This window comes from Ovis canadensis, chromosome 7 (genome assembly GCF_042477335.2).
Source record: "Ovis canadensis isolate MfBH-ARS-UI-01 breed Bighorn chromosome 7, ARS-UI_OviCan_v2, whole genome shotgun sequence".
In the NCBI taxonomy this organism is placed as follows: Eukaryota; Metazoa; Chordata; class Mammalia; order Artiodactyla; family Bovidae; genus Ovis; species Ovis canadensis.
This window is the reverse complement of record NC_091251.1, coordinates 72022462-72041388: the sequence shown is the minus strand read 5'-3', so window position 1 is coordinate 72041388 and position 18927 is coordinate 72022462. Positions and strand designations below refer to the sequence as shown.

The following is an 18927-nucleotide window of genomic DNA, read 5'->3' as shown; positions in this document are numbered from 1 at the left end:
AAACATCACTTACAAAGTCTTACCAAAAAGTTGATTCTGAATTGAATCTAGTTCCCAGCTCTAACTAGCAAGTCACAACAACAACAGGGGACAGAACACAGTGACCACCACCACCCCTGGGATGTAGTCATCAACAGACTGTGAGAAACCCTGCAGCTCTGTGTACCAAGGATGGCCCAAGGGCTGATCAGTGCTAGTCCACACACTATATATTACTAATCTATAATGAGACAAGGAACTTAAGCTGGAATGTAAATCATCTCCCTGCTTCCTTCATCTAGAAAGCCTTGCTATGAAAAAAAATAACAGCTCAGCTAAATGGTGTGCTTAGTGACACACTGCGTTTACTGGCACATGATTTTCGTCTCATCACAGATCGAAAACAAGCAGCTAATGGTCTGGCATTTTAAGTGCCACTGCTCTGTAGGAAGTGAACCAATTTCTTGTTCTCCCCCAGCTTTATTAAATAGGATTGACAGATAATATTGTAGAGTGCAGTACATGACAATTTGATACATTTATACACTACAAAATGATCACCACCAAAGTATTAGCTCCACTTGGTTACATAATTACTATTTTGTGTTTATGTGTTTGTGTGCGTGTCTGTGTGTGTGGTGAGAACATTTCAGATCTTTCTTAGCAACCTGCAAGCATATAATACAACATTATTAGCGATACTCATCATGTTGTACCTCTGATCCTCAAAACTTATTCACCTTATAACTAGAACTATAAACCCTCTGACCAGTATTTCCCCATTTCCCCTACCCACCAGCCCCTAGAAACCACCATTCTTCTCTTTGTTTCTGAGTTCAGATTTTTAGAAGTGATATATAATATGAATCAATTTCTTCAATAAATAAATCATAAGTAAAAATGACAAGAGGGCCAATCTATATATTTAAAAATATTTAAGAGATTTATCTGGAGAAGGCAATGGCAACCCACTCTAGTACTCTTGCCTGGAAAATCCCATGGATGGAGGAGCCTGGTAGGCTGCGGTCCATGGGGTCACGAAGAGTCGGACACGACTGAGCGACTCCACTTTCACTTTTCACTTTCATGTGTTGGAGAAGGAAATGGCAACCCACTCCAGTGTTCTTGCCTGGAGAATCCCAGGGATGGCGCAGCCTGGTGGGCTGCCGTCTATGGGGTCGCACAGAGTCAGACATGACTGAAGCAACTTAGCAGCAGTAGCAGCAGCAAGAGATTTACCAACCAATTACTCTTAAAAGACGGACTTAATTTAGATCCTGATTTGAATGAACTATAAAAAATAAAGTTTATAATCTAATCAGGGAAATTTGATAATACTAATCAAATTTATACAATATTATCAAATATAAAAATAACATCAAGTACTGGGTATTTGATAATATTTTTCAATTAACGATACTTTGAAAAATGATAGTAATATTGTGTTTGTTTCTTAAAGAGTCCTTATCATTTACAGATGCATATTGAAATGGTGACTAATTATTTTTCAGGGATTTACTTGAAAATAATCTGCGGCAGGGAAGAGAAGGAGACACAATAAGACTGGAATTCATTGATAACTACTGAAACTGGAGCTTCACTGGAGTATTCTCTCTAGTTTTGTTTACATTTGAAATTTTCCACATTAAATGTTGGAAAACAACAACTTTGCAGCAGCGTCTGGCCTAGATCTTCTTGTAGTAGCCCTACTCTTTTATACATCATAACCCCACACTTCTGCTTTATTTTTTCCCCTTCATACAAGAACCGTTTCCACCTGTTATGTAACTCAGCATTTTTGAGTGGGATGTGGACTACCAATAAAAGCCAACAACAGTCCAATTCCAACCTGTGTACCATCTTAAGCAAGAGGCAAGAATGTGAATCTCATATATGCAGCTATTCAATAAGGCTAATGTTCAGAACAAACAACTTACTCACCCTTGTGAAAATAGCAGTCCAGGGAGTGGGTTTTCTTGGGCACTAAACTACTTTCTGACACGATTCATTTTCATAAGGACACCATATCTTTCTTTATGACAAAAACATAAATCCATCAGTTAACAGGAGTTTGAAGGAAAGGGGACTGATTTGCATCAGGTCCATAAGAAGGCTGAATTTTGCCTTTTCACGAGTGGAAGAATTCTTACAGTCATGGGAAATAGAAAATGAGAGGAGGAAATAATTTAGTGAGGAAGCCTGATATGTTTCCTGATTCTTCAATGGTGACAAGGTTTCAAGGAGAGGCCCAAATGCAAATAAGCACCTGGGTCAATCTAAGATTAAATTAGATCCTCTTGTCTAGAATTCTGCCAAATATTCACCAACATAATGTCAGAACTGTTGACCAAAAAAAAAGAAGGAAAACCTGACTTGCATATTCTTGTAAGATTCTTGAAAGGTTTTCAAAAGTTTAAAAATAAAAGATTAATTTTTATTTGAGGTTTATTTATTTCCTGGGAAATTAGCAGACAGACAAAGTACTTGGTATTTGTTTGCTTCTGCATTTTTGCTTTTTTATTAACTTTGGTTGTGTGATTTACCCCCATGGGAATAAGAGGTATTAGGTAATTTGAACATTTTTAATGACAAGCAGAAAAATAACTATTATCTGTTTAAACTATTCCTTATTTAAAGAAGTTTTTATTTTTATAGGCTGTGAATGAATATAAAGCAACCACAATTTCTTAGAGTTTATTGCCAACCAGTTAACTAGAGGTTAATGTGTAAGGGTGCAAGGGTATAGGAATTCTACCAAAGCTTTGCCTAAATTAAGATAAAGTATGTTTTGGCCCACTTTCCCAGATGTTCAATAGTTTAAGATCTCTTAAAAGCCAACTCTCGTTAAAATCAAAACGGGAATCATTAAAGGAAAATGAAAAAACTACAAATATTTTCAATTTCTCAAAAGAAACAGGGCACAGAAGAAAAACGACAAATGAGAATCCCTTTGTACCGACTGAGCATTATGTTGCTGCAAGGCATGAAGCCAAAGGATGGGAACACTCAGCTGGAAAGTGAAGGCAATGGCTCTTTTCAAGGGTGGACAATCTGAGTCAGTCCAGCCCCAGATCATGCAAGCAAGTCCTGCCCACAGGCGTCCAGAGAGAAGAGCAAGGACTGATGAAATGAGTCCTGGGATGTGGGAATAATGTGGGAAGGATAGGTTTCTTGGTCCAGAGCAGATGTGTTGTGTTTCTCATTCACCATCTCTTCCTCCTTTTGCTACCCTAACTCCTCTTGGGGAAGAGGAAGCCATTCCACACCCCTCAGTCCTGGCCAGCCCACTTGCCCCATTTCTCCGGCCACAGTGAGGGGCACGTGACAGGAGCAGGGCCAGAGCTCTCTCTGAGATCTGATGTATGGAAGCTGGGAAAGCTTCTCTCTTTACCTGTGAGATCATGAGATGAAAGGCAGTATGACTTGGAATTACCAGTGGTCATCCTATCGACCTGATCATAGCCAAACTCTTCCTCTGACAAGGCAATTAAAGCCCATTTCCAAAATACCCAACAACCTCACCACAAACAGTCCCAACTCTCAGGGCATCTCTTTGCAATACTTCCAATGAAAGTGGTTTTCAGACTAGTGCTTCCATCTCCTGAAATATAAATTCTTTCCACAAAGGTTCTTGGGGGGTGGCGGGGGGAAGGTTTATCAGGAAGGAGACAAAGCCATCTGCCAGATCTGCCAGTAAAAAAAATGCAAACTTTTTTGGAGGAATTGGCAGGGGGTGGGGGGCCATATTAATTATAAATAATCTGGGGGAAGGGGAAATTGAAAAATAAAAATCTTATCTGCATGTTGCCTTTAGGTATATATAACCAGACCTTCCCTGGTGGCTCAGATGGTAAAGCGTCTGTCCACAATGCGGGAGTCCTGGGTTTAATCCCTGGGTCCGCTGGAGAAGGAAATGGTAATCCACTCCAGTACTATTGCCTGGAAAATTCCATGGACAGAGGAGCCTGGTAGGCTACAGTCCATGGGGTCGCAAAGAGTCAGACACGACTGAGCGACTTCACTTTAACCAGACCTTCACAAAGTAAATTTCCATTAAGATTATAATTAAAAAACTTTGAAGTTCAAGTTTGCTTCCTATGTTTCTGGAAATAATGATTTCCAAGATGAGAAAGTGGAGATTTTGATAGCCAGATACCAATGATATTGTATTGTATATATACAGTTAAATATATTGTATACTGTAGATAAATCCATCAGGCACTGTACTAGGAACTTGAAGTGTATCCTCTCATTCAATCTTAGGAAACTCAGAGAGGGGAATATTACAACCTCATTTTACAAGTGAGGAAACTGAGGCTCAGCCAGGTCAAGCCAGAGATTTCTGCCTAGTAGGTGATGGAGCCAGAATCTGACCCCAGGCATGTCTGTAACCACACTTCCAAGCCTCCCTGAAAACACAGCCAACGGTTATTAGAGTTCATTGAAAATGACTCCTTGGTCCTTCAAATATAATCCCACAAGCAATACCACTCTACCCAGCTACCCACAACCAGGCTCAAATAGGAAACGGTGTGAAGTAATTATAACGTATACCCCAGCCACTAGCTCTGGGTTTTTATGACTGAACTGCCAAATCACTCCTAGCCAACTCTTCAGGAAATGTGCAGACACTTTCTCAGATTCCAGCTAAAACATCAACTATGTGGCCCTGGGGAGGACAGAGCTCACAGGGTGGTAATGGGATATAAAATTTGCAAACTTGAGGTCAGTGGCCTCAACTCTGGGGAGGGAGGCAGCAGTAGTCCACGAAAGATTAAAAACTAGGTGTCGACTTGATGGTTGCATCTCAAGTCCTTCCTGGAAAGGTACTTGCTCATGTCGCCTTGGACATTAACCCCAACAGTAAAGGGGGAAATACAGTTCACACGTAGTTCTGCCTAGAGTCACTGGAAGAAGATAATAGTATCAACAGGCTTGAGACAGGGTGTTCATTCTGAGAATTCAGCATTAGGTCCAATTCAAACACAGCTGATGCTCAATAAATCGTTGTCACTTGGAGTAGGCAAGTGTTCTACAAAATTGGTGGGATAGATGATACTGAAGAATTTAAGATTGTTTTTTTCTTCTTCACAGGCACACTTATTTCATGGAATCTAAATGTATAAATTGGTAGTGTCGGTAGTTGAATCAAGATAAGTTGCAAGATACAAGTTACAAGATAAGCGTCTGAACTTATAGACCTAGAATTGCCAGGGTTCATCCCAGGACTAATTGCTAATTATCAGTGTGAGTGTGGAGATGGGAGGATTACACCCATGAGACTCCCAGAGGAGCCTCCCATTTCTCTTTCTCCCACCCCCTTACTAGCAACCACCTCCCTTAAAAAGCCCCACCCCACTCAACCCCACCTAATCTGGAGGCTTTCACTGACAGCAGGGTAGGACTGGGGAGCTAAAACCCCAGTGTCCAGCCTGCCATTAAGGCTGCCCACAGACTGATCGCACTGTCTGAGGCCAAATAAACAACAACAGGAAAAATGTCCATGCCCACGCAATGCAGGAATTTTGCTTATTTGCAGTACAGTTGAGGACTTACAGATAACAGTCACCCTCTCCAGGGTATGAAGACAAACAAGAAGCATAATCCCCTACGCAACAACATCAATTTTCATTTGTGTGTACTCGGTTATGTCTGATTCTCTGAAACCCCATGGGTTGTAGCCTGTCAGGCTCCTCTGTCCATGGGATTTTACAGGTAAGAATATTGACGTGGGTTGTCATTCCCTTCTTCAAGGGATCTTCCCAACCCAGAAATCAAACCCAAGTCTCCTGCATCTCCTGCACTGGCAGGAGGATTCTTTACCACTAGCACCATCTGGGAAGCCCAACAACATACTTCTACTTAAATCCCCTTTTCCTATGGTGTGACTCAGCTTCCATACCTATGAAGTTAAGAAGAAAAAATGAGTACCCTGAACACTTTTAATGAACCTTCTCTGGGCCTCAGTTTAAGCATCGATAAATTTCAAAAGTTGGTCCCACTATAAATATTTTGTAATGTTTTTGTTTTGTTAATGTAATGGATGGACTGATAATGGAATAAAATCTGAATCATGAAAAAAAATCAACAAATAAAAGAGTCTTTAAAAGCTACTCAGCGAAGGTACCAACCTATTAGGGTCTGATTATATGATATTATAAATTAGCAGTGAATGGGCAGCAGAAATGGCAGACAATGAACCATTATCCATGAGGTAAGGGAGATGTGCCGAGCAACATGGCACCATATATATAGGTTCATAATAAATGATAGATTAACCTGCTTTTCCACTACATTCCTTTGAATGTTTTTACAGGAATGTTTTCTGACATCCAAGTGTCTTTCTTTAGTGTCCTGACTCCCCTCCAAAGCCCTCAGTCTCCTGAAGAGCCTGGTACCAGTGTTGCCAGGAGTCGTCATCAGGATCTGTTAGACGCCGGCACCTGCTCTGTCTAGCCCAGATCCACTGGCTGATGAACTCCACTATAGAACTTTCTTTGAACTCTCTTCTCTGGCCTCCCTCAATCCTTCTCCTTCCCTCTCCTAACAAAAACATTATCCCTGGTTTTCTTTTTGAACACCCCAAGACCCTCAAGTTAAAAATGAACATTTTATTAAGAATTTCTTTTTCTTAATGTTTTAACCCTTATTTGATCTTTATCATCCCTATTTTATCGGTAGGTAGTTCAGCTTACAAAGTTACAAGAAGAAAAAGAAGATGAGGTGACAATGAAAAGGAAAGGAGGGGGAGATTATGATGAGAAAGAAGGCAAAGAGGAAGAGCATGGAGGCAAAGGAGAAGAAACAGAAAAACAAAACAAAAACCTGTCTGTCTCTGGAATACATTTATTAACAGAGACACTAGTATGCTTCAGTTCAAAACCGCGAACTTGACAGCAGACATAATGAGTCCATAGGGCCGACATAAATCCTATGTCCCAACACCAACATCACAGAATGGTTGTACTATATTTGGACTTAGATGTGTTTGGATACTTATATTTGAATGTAAGTATGACTGATGGTCTAGGAATTCACAACCCTTCAAAACACTGAACCAAATCACTTGTCTAATGGAGCAGTTCCCCCACTCTGGGCCTGCTTGCCGTCTGGAATACATCTTTGGCTGGGAATGGCAGAGATAGTGAATTTTCCTCTCTCCCTTCCCCTCAGAGGGGACTGAATAAATAGACTCAGTGATAACTTCAGCAACAACAACAAAAAAAAACCACTTGAGAAAGTGGTAAAGTCATAGGAACTTAAGACCAAGATTTGACATAATAGAGTTTTGGATCCATAATCCAAACTTCACTGTATTCCTAATCCAATTTTATTCTATGAACAATGTAGCTTTTCCACTAATGAAAAAAAAAAAAAAAAAAAAAGAGTTCAGCTCACTATCATATCAGTTCTATTGACAACTGTACATCTATTTCTTTAATTATAATCCCAGATTCCAGAAAAAAGTGTTTCTGAGGTAAATAACACCAACAGATATATAAAAGGGAGCTATTAACAGAAATTTAAAGTAAAATTCCATATAGAAGGAAGATAAAACATATTAGATACCTAAATTAACAAAATTAAGTGATTGTGCATTAAATTTGTCCTTGAGCTTCTTAGAGGCTAAATTCCCCCTCCCCTTCTGCGGGGAGGGGGAATTAGGAGTTTCATAACTTGCCAGATTTTTAGGAACTATAGTCTTATTCCTGGAATTTGCAAATTCTTTAAATGCAGAACTGTGGCCAAAGTTAAGACCAAAGCCCTTAACATTAACCTAAAAGATCACAGAGATACTAATGTAGCATTCTGAGGTGGCAGGAAACAAAATACAATGAAGCAGCCAGGATGGGAAACAAAGTCAATCAGACTAGATCAAGTTAGAATTGAAACATCTGATTAGACTTCTCACAAACCCACTGCCTCACTGTGGTAGCTGCTCTCCAAAGATTTTGCCCCTTAATTCCTCCTCTCCTTGTAGACACAGGCTGCCCCTCGCCTCCATCAAGAGGCAGAGCTTCTTAGCCCACGCCCTTGAATCTGAGCAAGGTCTGTGACTTGCATAGAATTTCAGACAAGACTGTCTGAAGAAAGTCTGGTAGCTTCCACTTTTGTTTTCTTGGTATCCTCAGCTGCCTTGTACAAAGTCTGGCGATGCTGCTGGATGGTCCACGGGGAAAGGGAGACAATCTGAGACTATATGGAAGAGAACCAAGAAACCCAGCCAACCCTGATAACATATGAACTCATTCAGGCCCTTCCAGCCAGCTTTTAGCCATTCATCTCTGTCTGTGGTCAACTGGTGGGGTTAAAACATGTGACCAGCGATGAAGAGGCTATTGTTCACCATCCAGCCCCAACAGACACTTAACCTGAACAAAATCTGGTAGCTGCACCTGGGGCTCAGTTTCCCCATTTGCAAAAACACACTCAGTGGCCTATCCCCAGGGGCCGGCCCAGGCAAAAGATCACATAGGAGAGAGCTTTGAAATCTGGAAGGCTCCCAGCAGAGTCAGACAAGTGGCTCTTTGCTTCTTTTATCCCTTCCTCTGTCCATCCATTTAGCTCAACCACACCAAAGTAAACAGGACTACAGGCACCAGTCCACGATCACAGAACCAGAAACACACGTGGAGAAGTCATCTTACGCATTTCAGACCCGACAGACATTGTGGGAAGCAGAGACAAGACTCCCCACTGCGTCCTGTCCAAATTCCTGGCCTGCAGGATCATAAGAAATAATAAAATTGTTGTTGTTTTAAGCCACTAAGTTTGGGTAATAGGTTACATAGCAATAAGATAACCAAAACACAAATAAAATAGCTTATTTCCTTATAGTAAGGAGACTAGGAATAACTCTCTCTTTAGTTTCTCATTAATAATGTTACAATGTTTTTATATGCAATAAGTTTCAGTGTACATGGAGGTACATGTACATTGGAAGCTTCCTCGCCTTTGCCTCTCATAACCAAATGGTCAAGTACCGCTCATGTTGCCGCTTGAGCCTCCTCATCACCACCACCACATCTCCCCGGCCACTGTTGCTCTGACCATCACACACTCTCACCAGGACTCCTATACTAGCCTTCCAAGTCTCCCTGCCTCTAGTCTCCTTACTCGCTTTATCATATACCTTTTACATCTCGGCCAGAGTGGCTAAGATCTGATCATCTTCCCATCTTAGAATCCTGTATTACGTCGCCATCCTCAGCTTTCACAATCAGACAGTATACCATCATGTGTCCTTTAGACCCGCTCCCACTCTGGCCTACAGACAGGCATACATGGTGGCACACTGCACACTTACAGGGGGCTCCACTTTCATAGGCTACACTTTGAACCATGCCCGCAAAGACATGTAGCACAAACCCTGAGTCATGAGTGCAAACCCTGCCCATTGTATTCAGTGTCCCTCAATCACCAGAATATTATATACTTTCTGTTTCATGCCTTTTTCACTCAAATTTTTCCTTATTTCTCTCCTGTACTTCCTCCAGGCTCTAATATATATATATAATGTACCTTACCCAGTTAGTCAATTAAAATTGGCCAACCATTCAAAAATTACCTATTGCATACTTAGTATGTGCCCGGTTTCTAGATATCCCTAGTGATAAAACAAACGAAAACTCAGCCTTCAGTAAGTTTTCTGTCCTACTAAGGACTCATTTATTACACGGACCAGAGGTTAGCAAACTTCTTCGGAAAAGGGCGAAAGGGGAGATAATTCCGTTTTGCCGAGCCCTGCCGTCTTTGCCACGACTGCTCTCACTCTGCCAGTGAGAAAGCATAGTAACACACAAGCAAGTAGGCGTGGCTGCACTCAATACAGTTTATTTCAAAACAGGCAGCACGTTCCATCGTTTGCTGGTTCCTGACAGTCATCCACTGCCGAGTCACTTCTGAATAAACCCATTCCCACCACGATACTTCGCTTGTCATGGGAGTGCGTCTGCCTTCGATAAACGCTGAGCCTTTCTCCACAGCAATGGCAGACGATTCTTGGGAAATGAAGGTGTCACGAATGTGGAAGAAAGGAAGAAACTTATCAGGTATAGGCTTTATTGTAATTGAGAATCATCAAAATACAATGGTTAAGGAGCACTGACCAGGAAGCCAGATTTCCCAGCTCCATCTCTTACTAGTTTATGTCCCTGAAGGACTAACTAAAATCACTGAAAAACTGTATCCCTCAGTTTCCTCATCTGTTAAATGGACATGTATGTATAATTGTGTATTAAATGAGTAATACATGAACAATGCAATAGTGAACAATATGCCAGAGCTTGCTATCCTTTATCATTATTGCTGCAATTTAATGTAAAAAATTATACTATATTAATGACTCTGAGCTTACAGGCAACCAAGGTGAAAAATGACATGAAAGAATTAAATAACTCATCATACTGATGAAAACTTAAGAGACATACGAGTTTCCCCTGGAAAGAGAAACACCTCGTGCACGTTTATCCTGAGAGAAGTTTCTCACATGGGACATGAGAGCAAGAGATTCTGAATGACATAATGAGGAATGTCTCCAGTTCAGAACCATGGGCAATGCAGATGAAGGATGCCTGTGATGGTTACCTGACATCCTCAATAAAAGTTCAAGATATAATACTAAAATGCATGTGCTACCCAGAGAATCCACCGTTCAGACATGCTATAAGCCCCTCTGTGTTTTATTAGTCTTTGCAGAAATATCAAAGCTTCCTGTTTGACAAAATATTATATTACTACATTATTAATTATACCTGGGATTTGTGAACTAGCATGAAGGAATATTAGGAATTTTAAGTGGAATTTTACCAATGTCTTAGTTCTGCATTTTTGTCCAGAGGAATGAAAACCAAAACCATAACTAAAATTAATGGAGAAAGAAAATTTAATATTAAGAATTTGTCTTTAAAATTTAACCTCTGCATACCTCAGCTCTCGCAGCTGTAGAGGGGAGGTGATGAAAGGACTGGCCCTACACAGATGGGGTGAGCACTGAATGTGCTGTCATATGCAGAACACTGAGAACCATGCCTGGCACATAAAAGTCATCGTAACGTCACTACCACTGCTACAGATGTTATTGTTATTTACTTTTACTTCCTCCTAGACCCCATGCCTTTTCCTACTTTTCTGCTGCCTCCCAATTTTTTTTTAATGCATCTTATTCTCCTAGGAAATATTCAACTCCTCCAGGCTGTGGGCAGTATGTCTCCAGCATACCACAAAGCTAAATTCAAGGTAGCGTTCGATCAAGACTTTTTGAATTAATGAACTCTTTCAATCCCAGCTTCAACAAGTTAGTGTTAGAATGCTCATTTCTTGCCACTGATGATTTTACAATCTAATGGGAAAGTCAAGCTTAACAAACTTAAAATATTAAACTCCCATGTGTCTGCTACTTAACTCAGCCCTCATCAGATTTTTCATTTCAGCTTTCTTTAAAAATTTCATGAAACAAAATCCTGTTTCTAGAATAGGCCTATTTGTTGGGTTTCTAGATGCAAAGAAATTGTTGATACAGTTTATTTCTATTTTAAGAAAACATCTATTTTCACCTTGGAAATTAAGGCTAAAATTCACAAATTGGTTAGGCTTATTGTTGGTTTATTGTAGGAAAAAGCAAACAAACTATGTCTGAGGATCCTAATACCAAGTTTTATGTCTCAAATGTTACAAAATGAATCCCAGAAATAAATACTTTGTCTCCCGTCTTGTTTAAAATGTGGAATTGCTGAAACCTTTTATTTAAAAATATCCCTCTTTTTTCATGGTGTCGCAATACTTTAGCTTAATCTATTCAATAAATGAAAGGACAAACCATACCACTGCAGGATTTTTGCCTCATATTTAGTTATTAGCCTATCTGACTTTGGATGAAGTCTTAAAATCCTCTTTATAAAGTAAAATGGATTTTATGAAGTCTGCAGAATTTTTCTGTGTGCCCTGTTAAAGTTCTTTATTTTAATAACAGATTTCTGTGTAATTAATCCCTCAGAGTTTGCCGTCACATAATCTATCCTGTGTACGAATGGTTCCGCGTGTATTTTTTTGGTAATAAAACCCCTGGAAAAAAAATTAACAAATAAACAAAGACCAAAGGAATCAGGCACAAGGGATTGTGTGAAATACAACCAGTCTTATATACTTATAAACCAGGCAATACGGCAAAAGTGCAACAATCCATCTTATCAGAGATTTGGGAAAAGGGGGTTTTACTCTCAAAAATTTTTCCCTTTGATGGGAGGCTATAATATTTCCTTATCTGGGAGCTAAAGCAATAAAGCAAACATAAATGGTGCATCAGTTCAGTCACTCAGTCGTGTCTGACTCTTTGTGACCCCATGAATTGCAGCACACCAGGCCTCCCTGTCCATCATCAACTGCCAGAGATCACTCAAACTCATGTCCATCGAGTCAGTGATGCCAACCAGCCATCTCATCCTCTTTCGTCCCCTTCTCCTCCTGCCCTCAATCCCTCCCAGCATCAGAGTCTTTTGCAATGAGTCAACTCTTCGCATGAGGTAGCCAAAGTACTGGAGTTTCAGCTTTAGCATCAGTCCTTCCAAAGAACACCCAGGGCTAATCTCCTTTAGGATAGACTGGTTAGACTATTGCTATTCAAGTAGAGCTATGTTTTTTTAAAATTAGATTGTCTTGCACACTTTTTGCCTAATCACAGAAGTTAAGAATTTAGCTGAGCAAATTCTTGTGACCTGAAATTCAAACGATAAAGCTAGGATTTTATTATGTCTCATAAAGTCATTTCACACATGTTAAGCTGTGCCCAGGCAAACAAAAATTATTATACATTTATTACTTGAAAACACTTTTAAAACTTGCAAAACCCTCATTTCAAAATAGAGAGAAATGCAGTTTTTGCAGAGTGAATAGGGACCACACTCATTCCATTAAAAAAAAAAAAGGATTTCCTGTAAAAACAGAAATTGGCGATTTACTCTAAGAAAACACAGTGAAAGCTGGGAAGAAACTTGAGGATCCTTAAATTTCCACTGTGGAACAACTTCTGCTGCCCAGTGGGAAGAGAGAGAGAGAGAAAAAAAAAAACAACACCTGCAACAGGATGGGAGGAGAGAAGGACAAGCTAGGACTATATACCCAAAGAGGGGAAAACCATGCAGGTCCCTAGACAGGGACTCAAGGAAGCTGACAGGAAAGTACTACATATCCCAAGAAGAATACCCAGGCAAATTCTGCGGTCACCTGTCACATCAGAGAAAGACAAGAAGACAGTAACTTGTAGGAGAGCCCAGACCAATGGGTGGCAGACACTGATGAGCTTAAAGCACCTTTTAAACAGAGGAAATATTAGTGAGGTGCTGAAAGTTGCTGCCACCAACTGGGCATCAAGCAGACTTGGGGATTTCAGATCACTTTCATTTCATAAACTGTACATCAAAATGGCAAACAGGTTTCGCTATAGTCAAAGAGGTTGATTTTGAAGCTGCTAATATTTTAACTAGCCAAAATAGGAGTTTTAAGCAATAACTGGAAAAATGGAACACACGACTGCTCTTCCTGATGATGTATACAGCATGGCATGGTTAAAGACTTATTCATGTGAGATTGTAATCCAATAAGCAGAGAGAATACATTTTAAAAGCTATTCAAATTTAAGAACAGAGTTGGCATTCATTTCAAACCTATGGGAAGACTTTTGATAAACAGCAATTATATTTTCCTTCATCAGTTTATACTACACATAAATGTTCACATGGGCACCAACATGCAGGTAGAAGAATGTTGGTAAGAGCAAAAACTTTAATATAATCTAAAGAGCCATCATTAGGAAACTGTTCCAGCCACATTATGGGATTCTGTACAAGAGAACATATGAGGTAGATTCCTATGAGTTGATAGAAGGATGCAGTAAAGATATACAAAAGTAAGACAGGTTGGGAACAGTATTTATAGTACATTCCAGACATTAAAAAGGATATACACACATATCTAAGTGAGTTTATATATATATGTGCATATATTATATTTGTACATGTATTATACTGTTTCTAGAAAAATACATAAGAAAAGTCTTTGAGAGGTAGGCAAGAAATATTTTTAATTGTATATCCTTTTGAAGTTTAATTTTTTACTTCAAATATGTATATATATATAATGCATACATTATATGCATATAACATTATAAATAACATAAGACTTATAAAAATAAAAACCTTTATATTATAAAGGTTCATTATTATAGTATGTTAATATAAAGTTATGCTACAAAGGTTAATTATAATTATTTGCTAAATTTTTCATATATATGCAAAATCTCAGCAACTACATACTAACTAAACACAGAGAAGTGTTTCTTTATAAACTTAAAAAAAAATGTAAAACCAAAAAAAACTAAGTGTTGGTGTGAGTAAAAGCATGGACATCCTGTGAAGCAACAAAGCAAGGCTTAGTTTCTGTTTTCACATTGAGTCAGTGCCTCCCGAGGAAACAGGCTGGTTGGTGATAGCCCAGAGAGATGAGACAAATGTCTGGCCAGGCCTAATGTCTCCCTGCAGACCTTCATCCACAGAATTAAACCCCCTACTTCCTATCTCTGCCTAGGAGCAATGCTGTCAAGCTTAGCTTCTAAGCTTATATATATATAGTATATATATATATATATATATATATATATATATATATATATATATATATATATATATATATATATAGCAGAAATATATTTTTTAAAGGAAAAATGCTAGACTAAATCAGGTCCTTTCAAGAATGGATGAAAATCAGAGTTTCAGTTCATTTACCGAACTTGCCATGGGCAAAAAATATCTGCTGTCTGATCAGTATCGGGCTTAATATGATAAGCAAATTTCCTTTCCAACACTTGTTGGAATCCTTGATTTATTTTCCACAAAGACCAGGATGGGACTAAGTTAATCATAACTGTTTCCTGGGGTCAGGAAATCCTGCATATTTCACCAAGGTCTAAGTGCTTAGCTCTGACCGTTGTGTTGCCCCAGATCTAGACCAGCACTCAAAAACACATCTGTTCAGTTTACTGGACTTTTTTTTTTCTGTACCTGAGCCATACAGACACAAATTTCACTGCATACATATAATTAAAACAACCCATAACAAAAAAGAATATGTGAAAGGTTCAGCCACATATCCAAGTGGACACCATCATTTGATCACTCAGGGCCATGTGGTCAAACTACACAACTACTCAAAAAAGAACAACAATGGTCCGTAGTGACTTAAATGGGAAGGAAATCTAAAAGAGAGTGGATATATGTATACGTATAACTGATTCACCTTACTGTACGACAGAACTGACATGAGATTGTAAAGCAACGATATCCCAATTAAACAAAAAATTTTTTAAATATTAAAAGAGCAACAAATGAACAGAAACCTCTGTGTATTTACTCTCTGGATTCATTACAGAATCCTCCAAAGAGACAAAATGGGTCATTTAGAATCCATCCTGCTGCTTCTATAGAGTCTTGAATTTAAACACTCTCAGAGATACTGCTCTTTCAATCTGAACAATTTTAAGGGAAGGGCACTCCCACCCTTCTTTGATTCAGGAAACTGACAATATTTATGCAGTCAACCCGCCTAATTTAAATACTTTCTGCTGAAACATTTTCTGTAATAGGGGCATTAGGAGACTGGCGAAGTGTTCAACTACATGTGCGTAACACACACACACACACGACTGGTTAAAAACGCTCATTCAAAGCCTTTCACAGCAGCATTACTGCCCCCATGAAATAAGGAGCTTCTTAAAACCGCAAAACAAGTTCTCAGAAACACTTGCCCTGCTCTGCTTCCAGTGTAGACATCTAAAGGAAAAAGTCCCTAATTTTAATAAGCGCACCTTCAAGGAGAACCAACTATTAGCTATGTGTCTCCTCTGAACGGCTGTCCTTGGAATCCCTTTCTTTCCTTGCTCCCCTACAAACAGAGCATCTACTAAGATGCCCACCATGCAATTGCTTTCCCTACACACAACCGGAATTGGTATGAAGGGAAAGGATGGGCTGCCCCTCTTTTCAGTCGCAGCTCCTCCCCTTCTTCCTCAAAGAACCTCCTCGCCTCCCCAAATCAGCCTCGACAATGGCCCAGGATTCCTTTTAGCCTTGACCTCTAACTCTGGGGCAGAAATCCGTAAAGAGTAGAAGCAAGGTGGTTTGGCCAGGAACTGCAGCGAGGACTGGGTAACCCTTGCATCTCTGAGGTGCTCCCAGGAAGTCTTATCAAGGATCCTTCTACTGTCGAGAATCGACCCTGTCAGTTCCTCTGGATCTTGATACTCGGGAAAAGAGGAAGGGGACACCCACACCAAAGCAGCTGGCCCGATCCATTACCCTTTAAGCGCGTCGTGTCCTCCGCCGCCTCTTCTCTTGGCCCGGTTGGCTCTGGTTTCCTTCACGTTCCCAGCCTCCAAATTGGTATCCGCCCCATGGCTCGTGTAGGACGCTAAGAGCACGGTAAATCCCAGGGCGACCTCCAGCAGCCCCCCTCGCCGCATGATGCCGAGCGGCCGCCGGCTCCCGCCGCCTCTCGCCGCGCCCCGGGCTGTGTCCGCGGCCGCCGCTGCGCCCTGGAGCGCGCCGCGCCGCCGGGGTCCCGCTCTCCCGCCGCCCGTCCCCCGGGCCGGGCTCCTCCCGCCTTCTCCAGGCGCTGCTCCCACTTCAGGCGGCCCCTGCCAGCTGCAACAGACAAATCACCGAGGCGGGGGGGAGAAATTCAGGGCATCAGGATGCTGAAGCCTCAGGGTCCCCATTCCCGAGCCCAACCCGCGCACCGCCTGCGCGTGGCGCACTTTGGGTAAGTGAAGACCGTTTGCTCCACAGCTGGCTGAAAAGCCCCAGGCCCCCGGCAGCATCGGTTCCAGCCAACCCCTTGGCCTCCCGGGCGCCGCCTGAAAAAAGCCCTGCAAAAGTCCCTGTGTCTTGAGCAGATCTAAACCCCCGGACGAGCTCGCTGGGTGTATTTTTTACTAGCACGAATTGTGCGCAATGCGCGCTCTGACGCCCCAGCTTCCCAGTCTGTCCTCTCCGCCAAGCCGCCGGGCTGGAAGCCCGCCGCGCCATCCCCGGCCGGCTCCGGGCACTGCCACCACCCCTCAACATCTGACGCCGAGCCCGGCACCAGGAGCCCCGGGCCAGGAAGCTGTCAGGCAGGGGAGGGCCAGCGCCAGCTCTGGACGTTCCGGGACAGCCCCTCACCCCAGTCCCTGTCTCTGCCCTCGGCGCGGCGCAAACGCAAAAGCCTCCGTGGCTGGAGCCCCAGCCGCGGCGGCCGCCCGATCCCTTTGGGGATCCTGGCTGCACCCACTGGAGAAGCGGCGGATCCGGCTCCCAAGGCGGCGGCGGCGGCTGTTCCTCGGTCTTGGCCGCGGCAGCCGCTGCCCCACTCCGCCCGCAGCTGTCCCAGCTGTGGCCGCCTGTCTGCCTGCGGCACCCACAGTCTCTGCCGCCGCTCCTGCGGCCCCCTCCTTTCCCCACCTCTTCAAGTATCGTCTGCGCAGCGGTTTCTCGCGAGAGAAATACTTCTAAAAAAAAAGAAAGAAAAAGAAAATGACACCCCCTCCTACATCCCCCTCATCACCACTCCACCCCTCGGCCCCATCCATCCTCCCTTTCCACTCCCCTTTGCCAGCCACCGCCTCGGCGCGGGGGCCTCTCTCGCTCGCAGGACTGGCGCAATGGGAGGAGGCAGAGGTGATCCGGTCCTGCCCAGCCTAGGATTTAGCGTTTTGGGGTGAGGAGTTAAGGGAACGGGAAAAAGTCGAGTAGCGGTTTCACCCGCTGCACGGCTGGGAGATCTAGACCCGAGATTAGCCTCTCCCGTGATCTGGGAAGCCCGGCCGGCGCGTGAAGCTGTGCCACCTGTACCAAGAATGCGCGCTGGAGAGGGCAACTCGGAGGCCCCAGCGCGAAAGGAGACCCATCTCGGTCTCCCCGGTGGCCGCCTCACTGCGCCTCTGGGGCCGGGCACCGAGCAGAGGCCGACACCCGGGCAGGGCAAGTCAGGGGGTCCCCCCGCTGTGGACTCAGGGGCTGATGTGCAGGCGAGGGAGGAGGCATGGTTCTGAGCTTCAGTTCAAGTCACCCAGGCTAAACCCAAGATGCCTCAAGAGTCTGAGTGGGATTCCCACCCAGAGGCCTGTGGATGTTGGAACCTGGGATTTGGGGTGGAGGCAGTGAAGGGACGGATCTCGGGCCCAGCCCACAACTAATCCTAGGCTTCCCGTGGAGGACCCTCTTGCGCCTCCCCAGACATTCCTATTCTCTCTCTCTTATATACACGCAAACACACACACACACCTGCCTCTCCAGGATAAACACGACAGGGTGACTTTGAAGAATACAGCATTTATGATATCCTTCTATAGGCAAGGCCCCATGTTGCCTGCACCCTGTAAGGGTATAGTAGGGCAGGAAATCGCAATCGATTTCCCTAGGGGAAAGGGGCCCTAGGCACTGAAACTGGAGACCCCCAGAAAATCCCCCATGTAGTAGCCACCAGCTGTCAAGACAGAAATAAGAGTTCAGCACAAACTAACAGAAATCCTGTTGAAAGGGGTTTTCCTTACCAGCAATTATTTGTGCCCAGGCAATAGAGTATAGGGACCTGGGCAAGTTATTTAACTTCTTTTCACTTGGAAGATGGCAAGAGTAATGTTGGCTGCACAGGGTTATAATGGTGATGATGAGTCTGCTGAAGTGTCATAACACCATGGTCTCAAAGATGAAAACATGAAGCCTATTTAAAGTCATAGCCCTATAAAAATCCTTTGAGCAGATTCATGACTTGAAGCCTTGATCACACACCCAAGACTGAGTAAAGGCAAGCCTCTGTTCAGGATGCATTTACTGGACACCAACTGTGTACCAGCTGGTGCATGGTTGAACCAAGTTCCTGGGTAAGCAAGGCAGAAATGTTTCTCCCCTCACAGAGAAG

At 42.5% G+C, this 18927-nt stretch overlaps 1 protein-coding gene across 1 annotated transcript in view; it reads right to left on the bottom strand.

The window, feature by feature from the left end:
• The window catches only part of FBN1 (fibrillin 1), a 274972-nt gene extending 257489 nt beyond the window's left edge, over nt 1-17483 (bottom strand). The window contains exons 1-2 of the mRNA XM_069596613.1: nt 17299-17483; nt 16326-16670 (exon numbers count right to left, since the gene is read on the bottom strand). Of these exons, the coding sequence (XP_069452714.1) occupies nt 16326-16489 (164 nt within the window). The 5' untranslated portion in view covers nt 16490-16670; nt 17299-17483. The remainder of the gene's footprint in view (nt 1-16325; nt 16671-17298) is intronic.
• Between the last annotated feature and the right edge of the window lie 1444 nt (nt 17484-18927).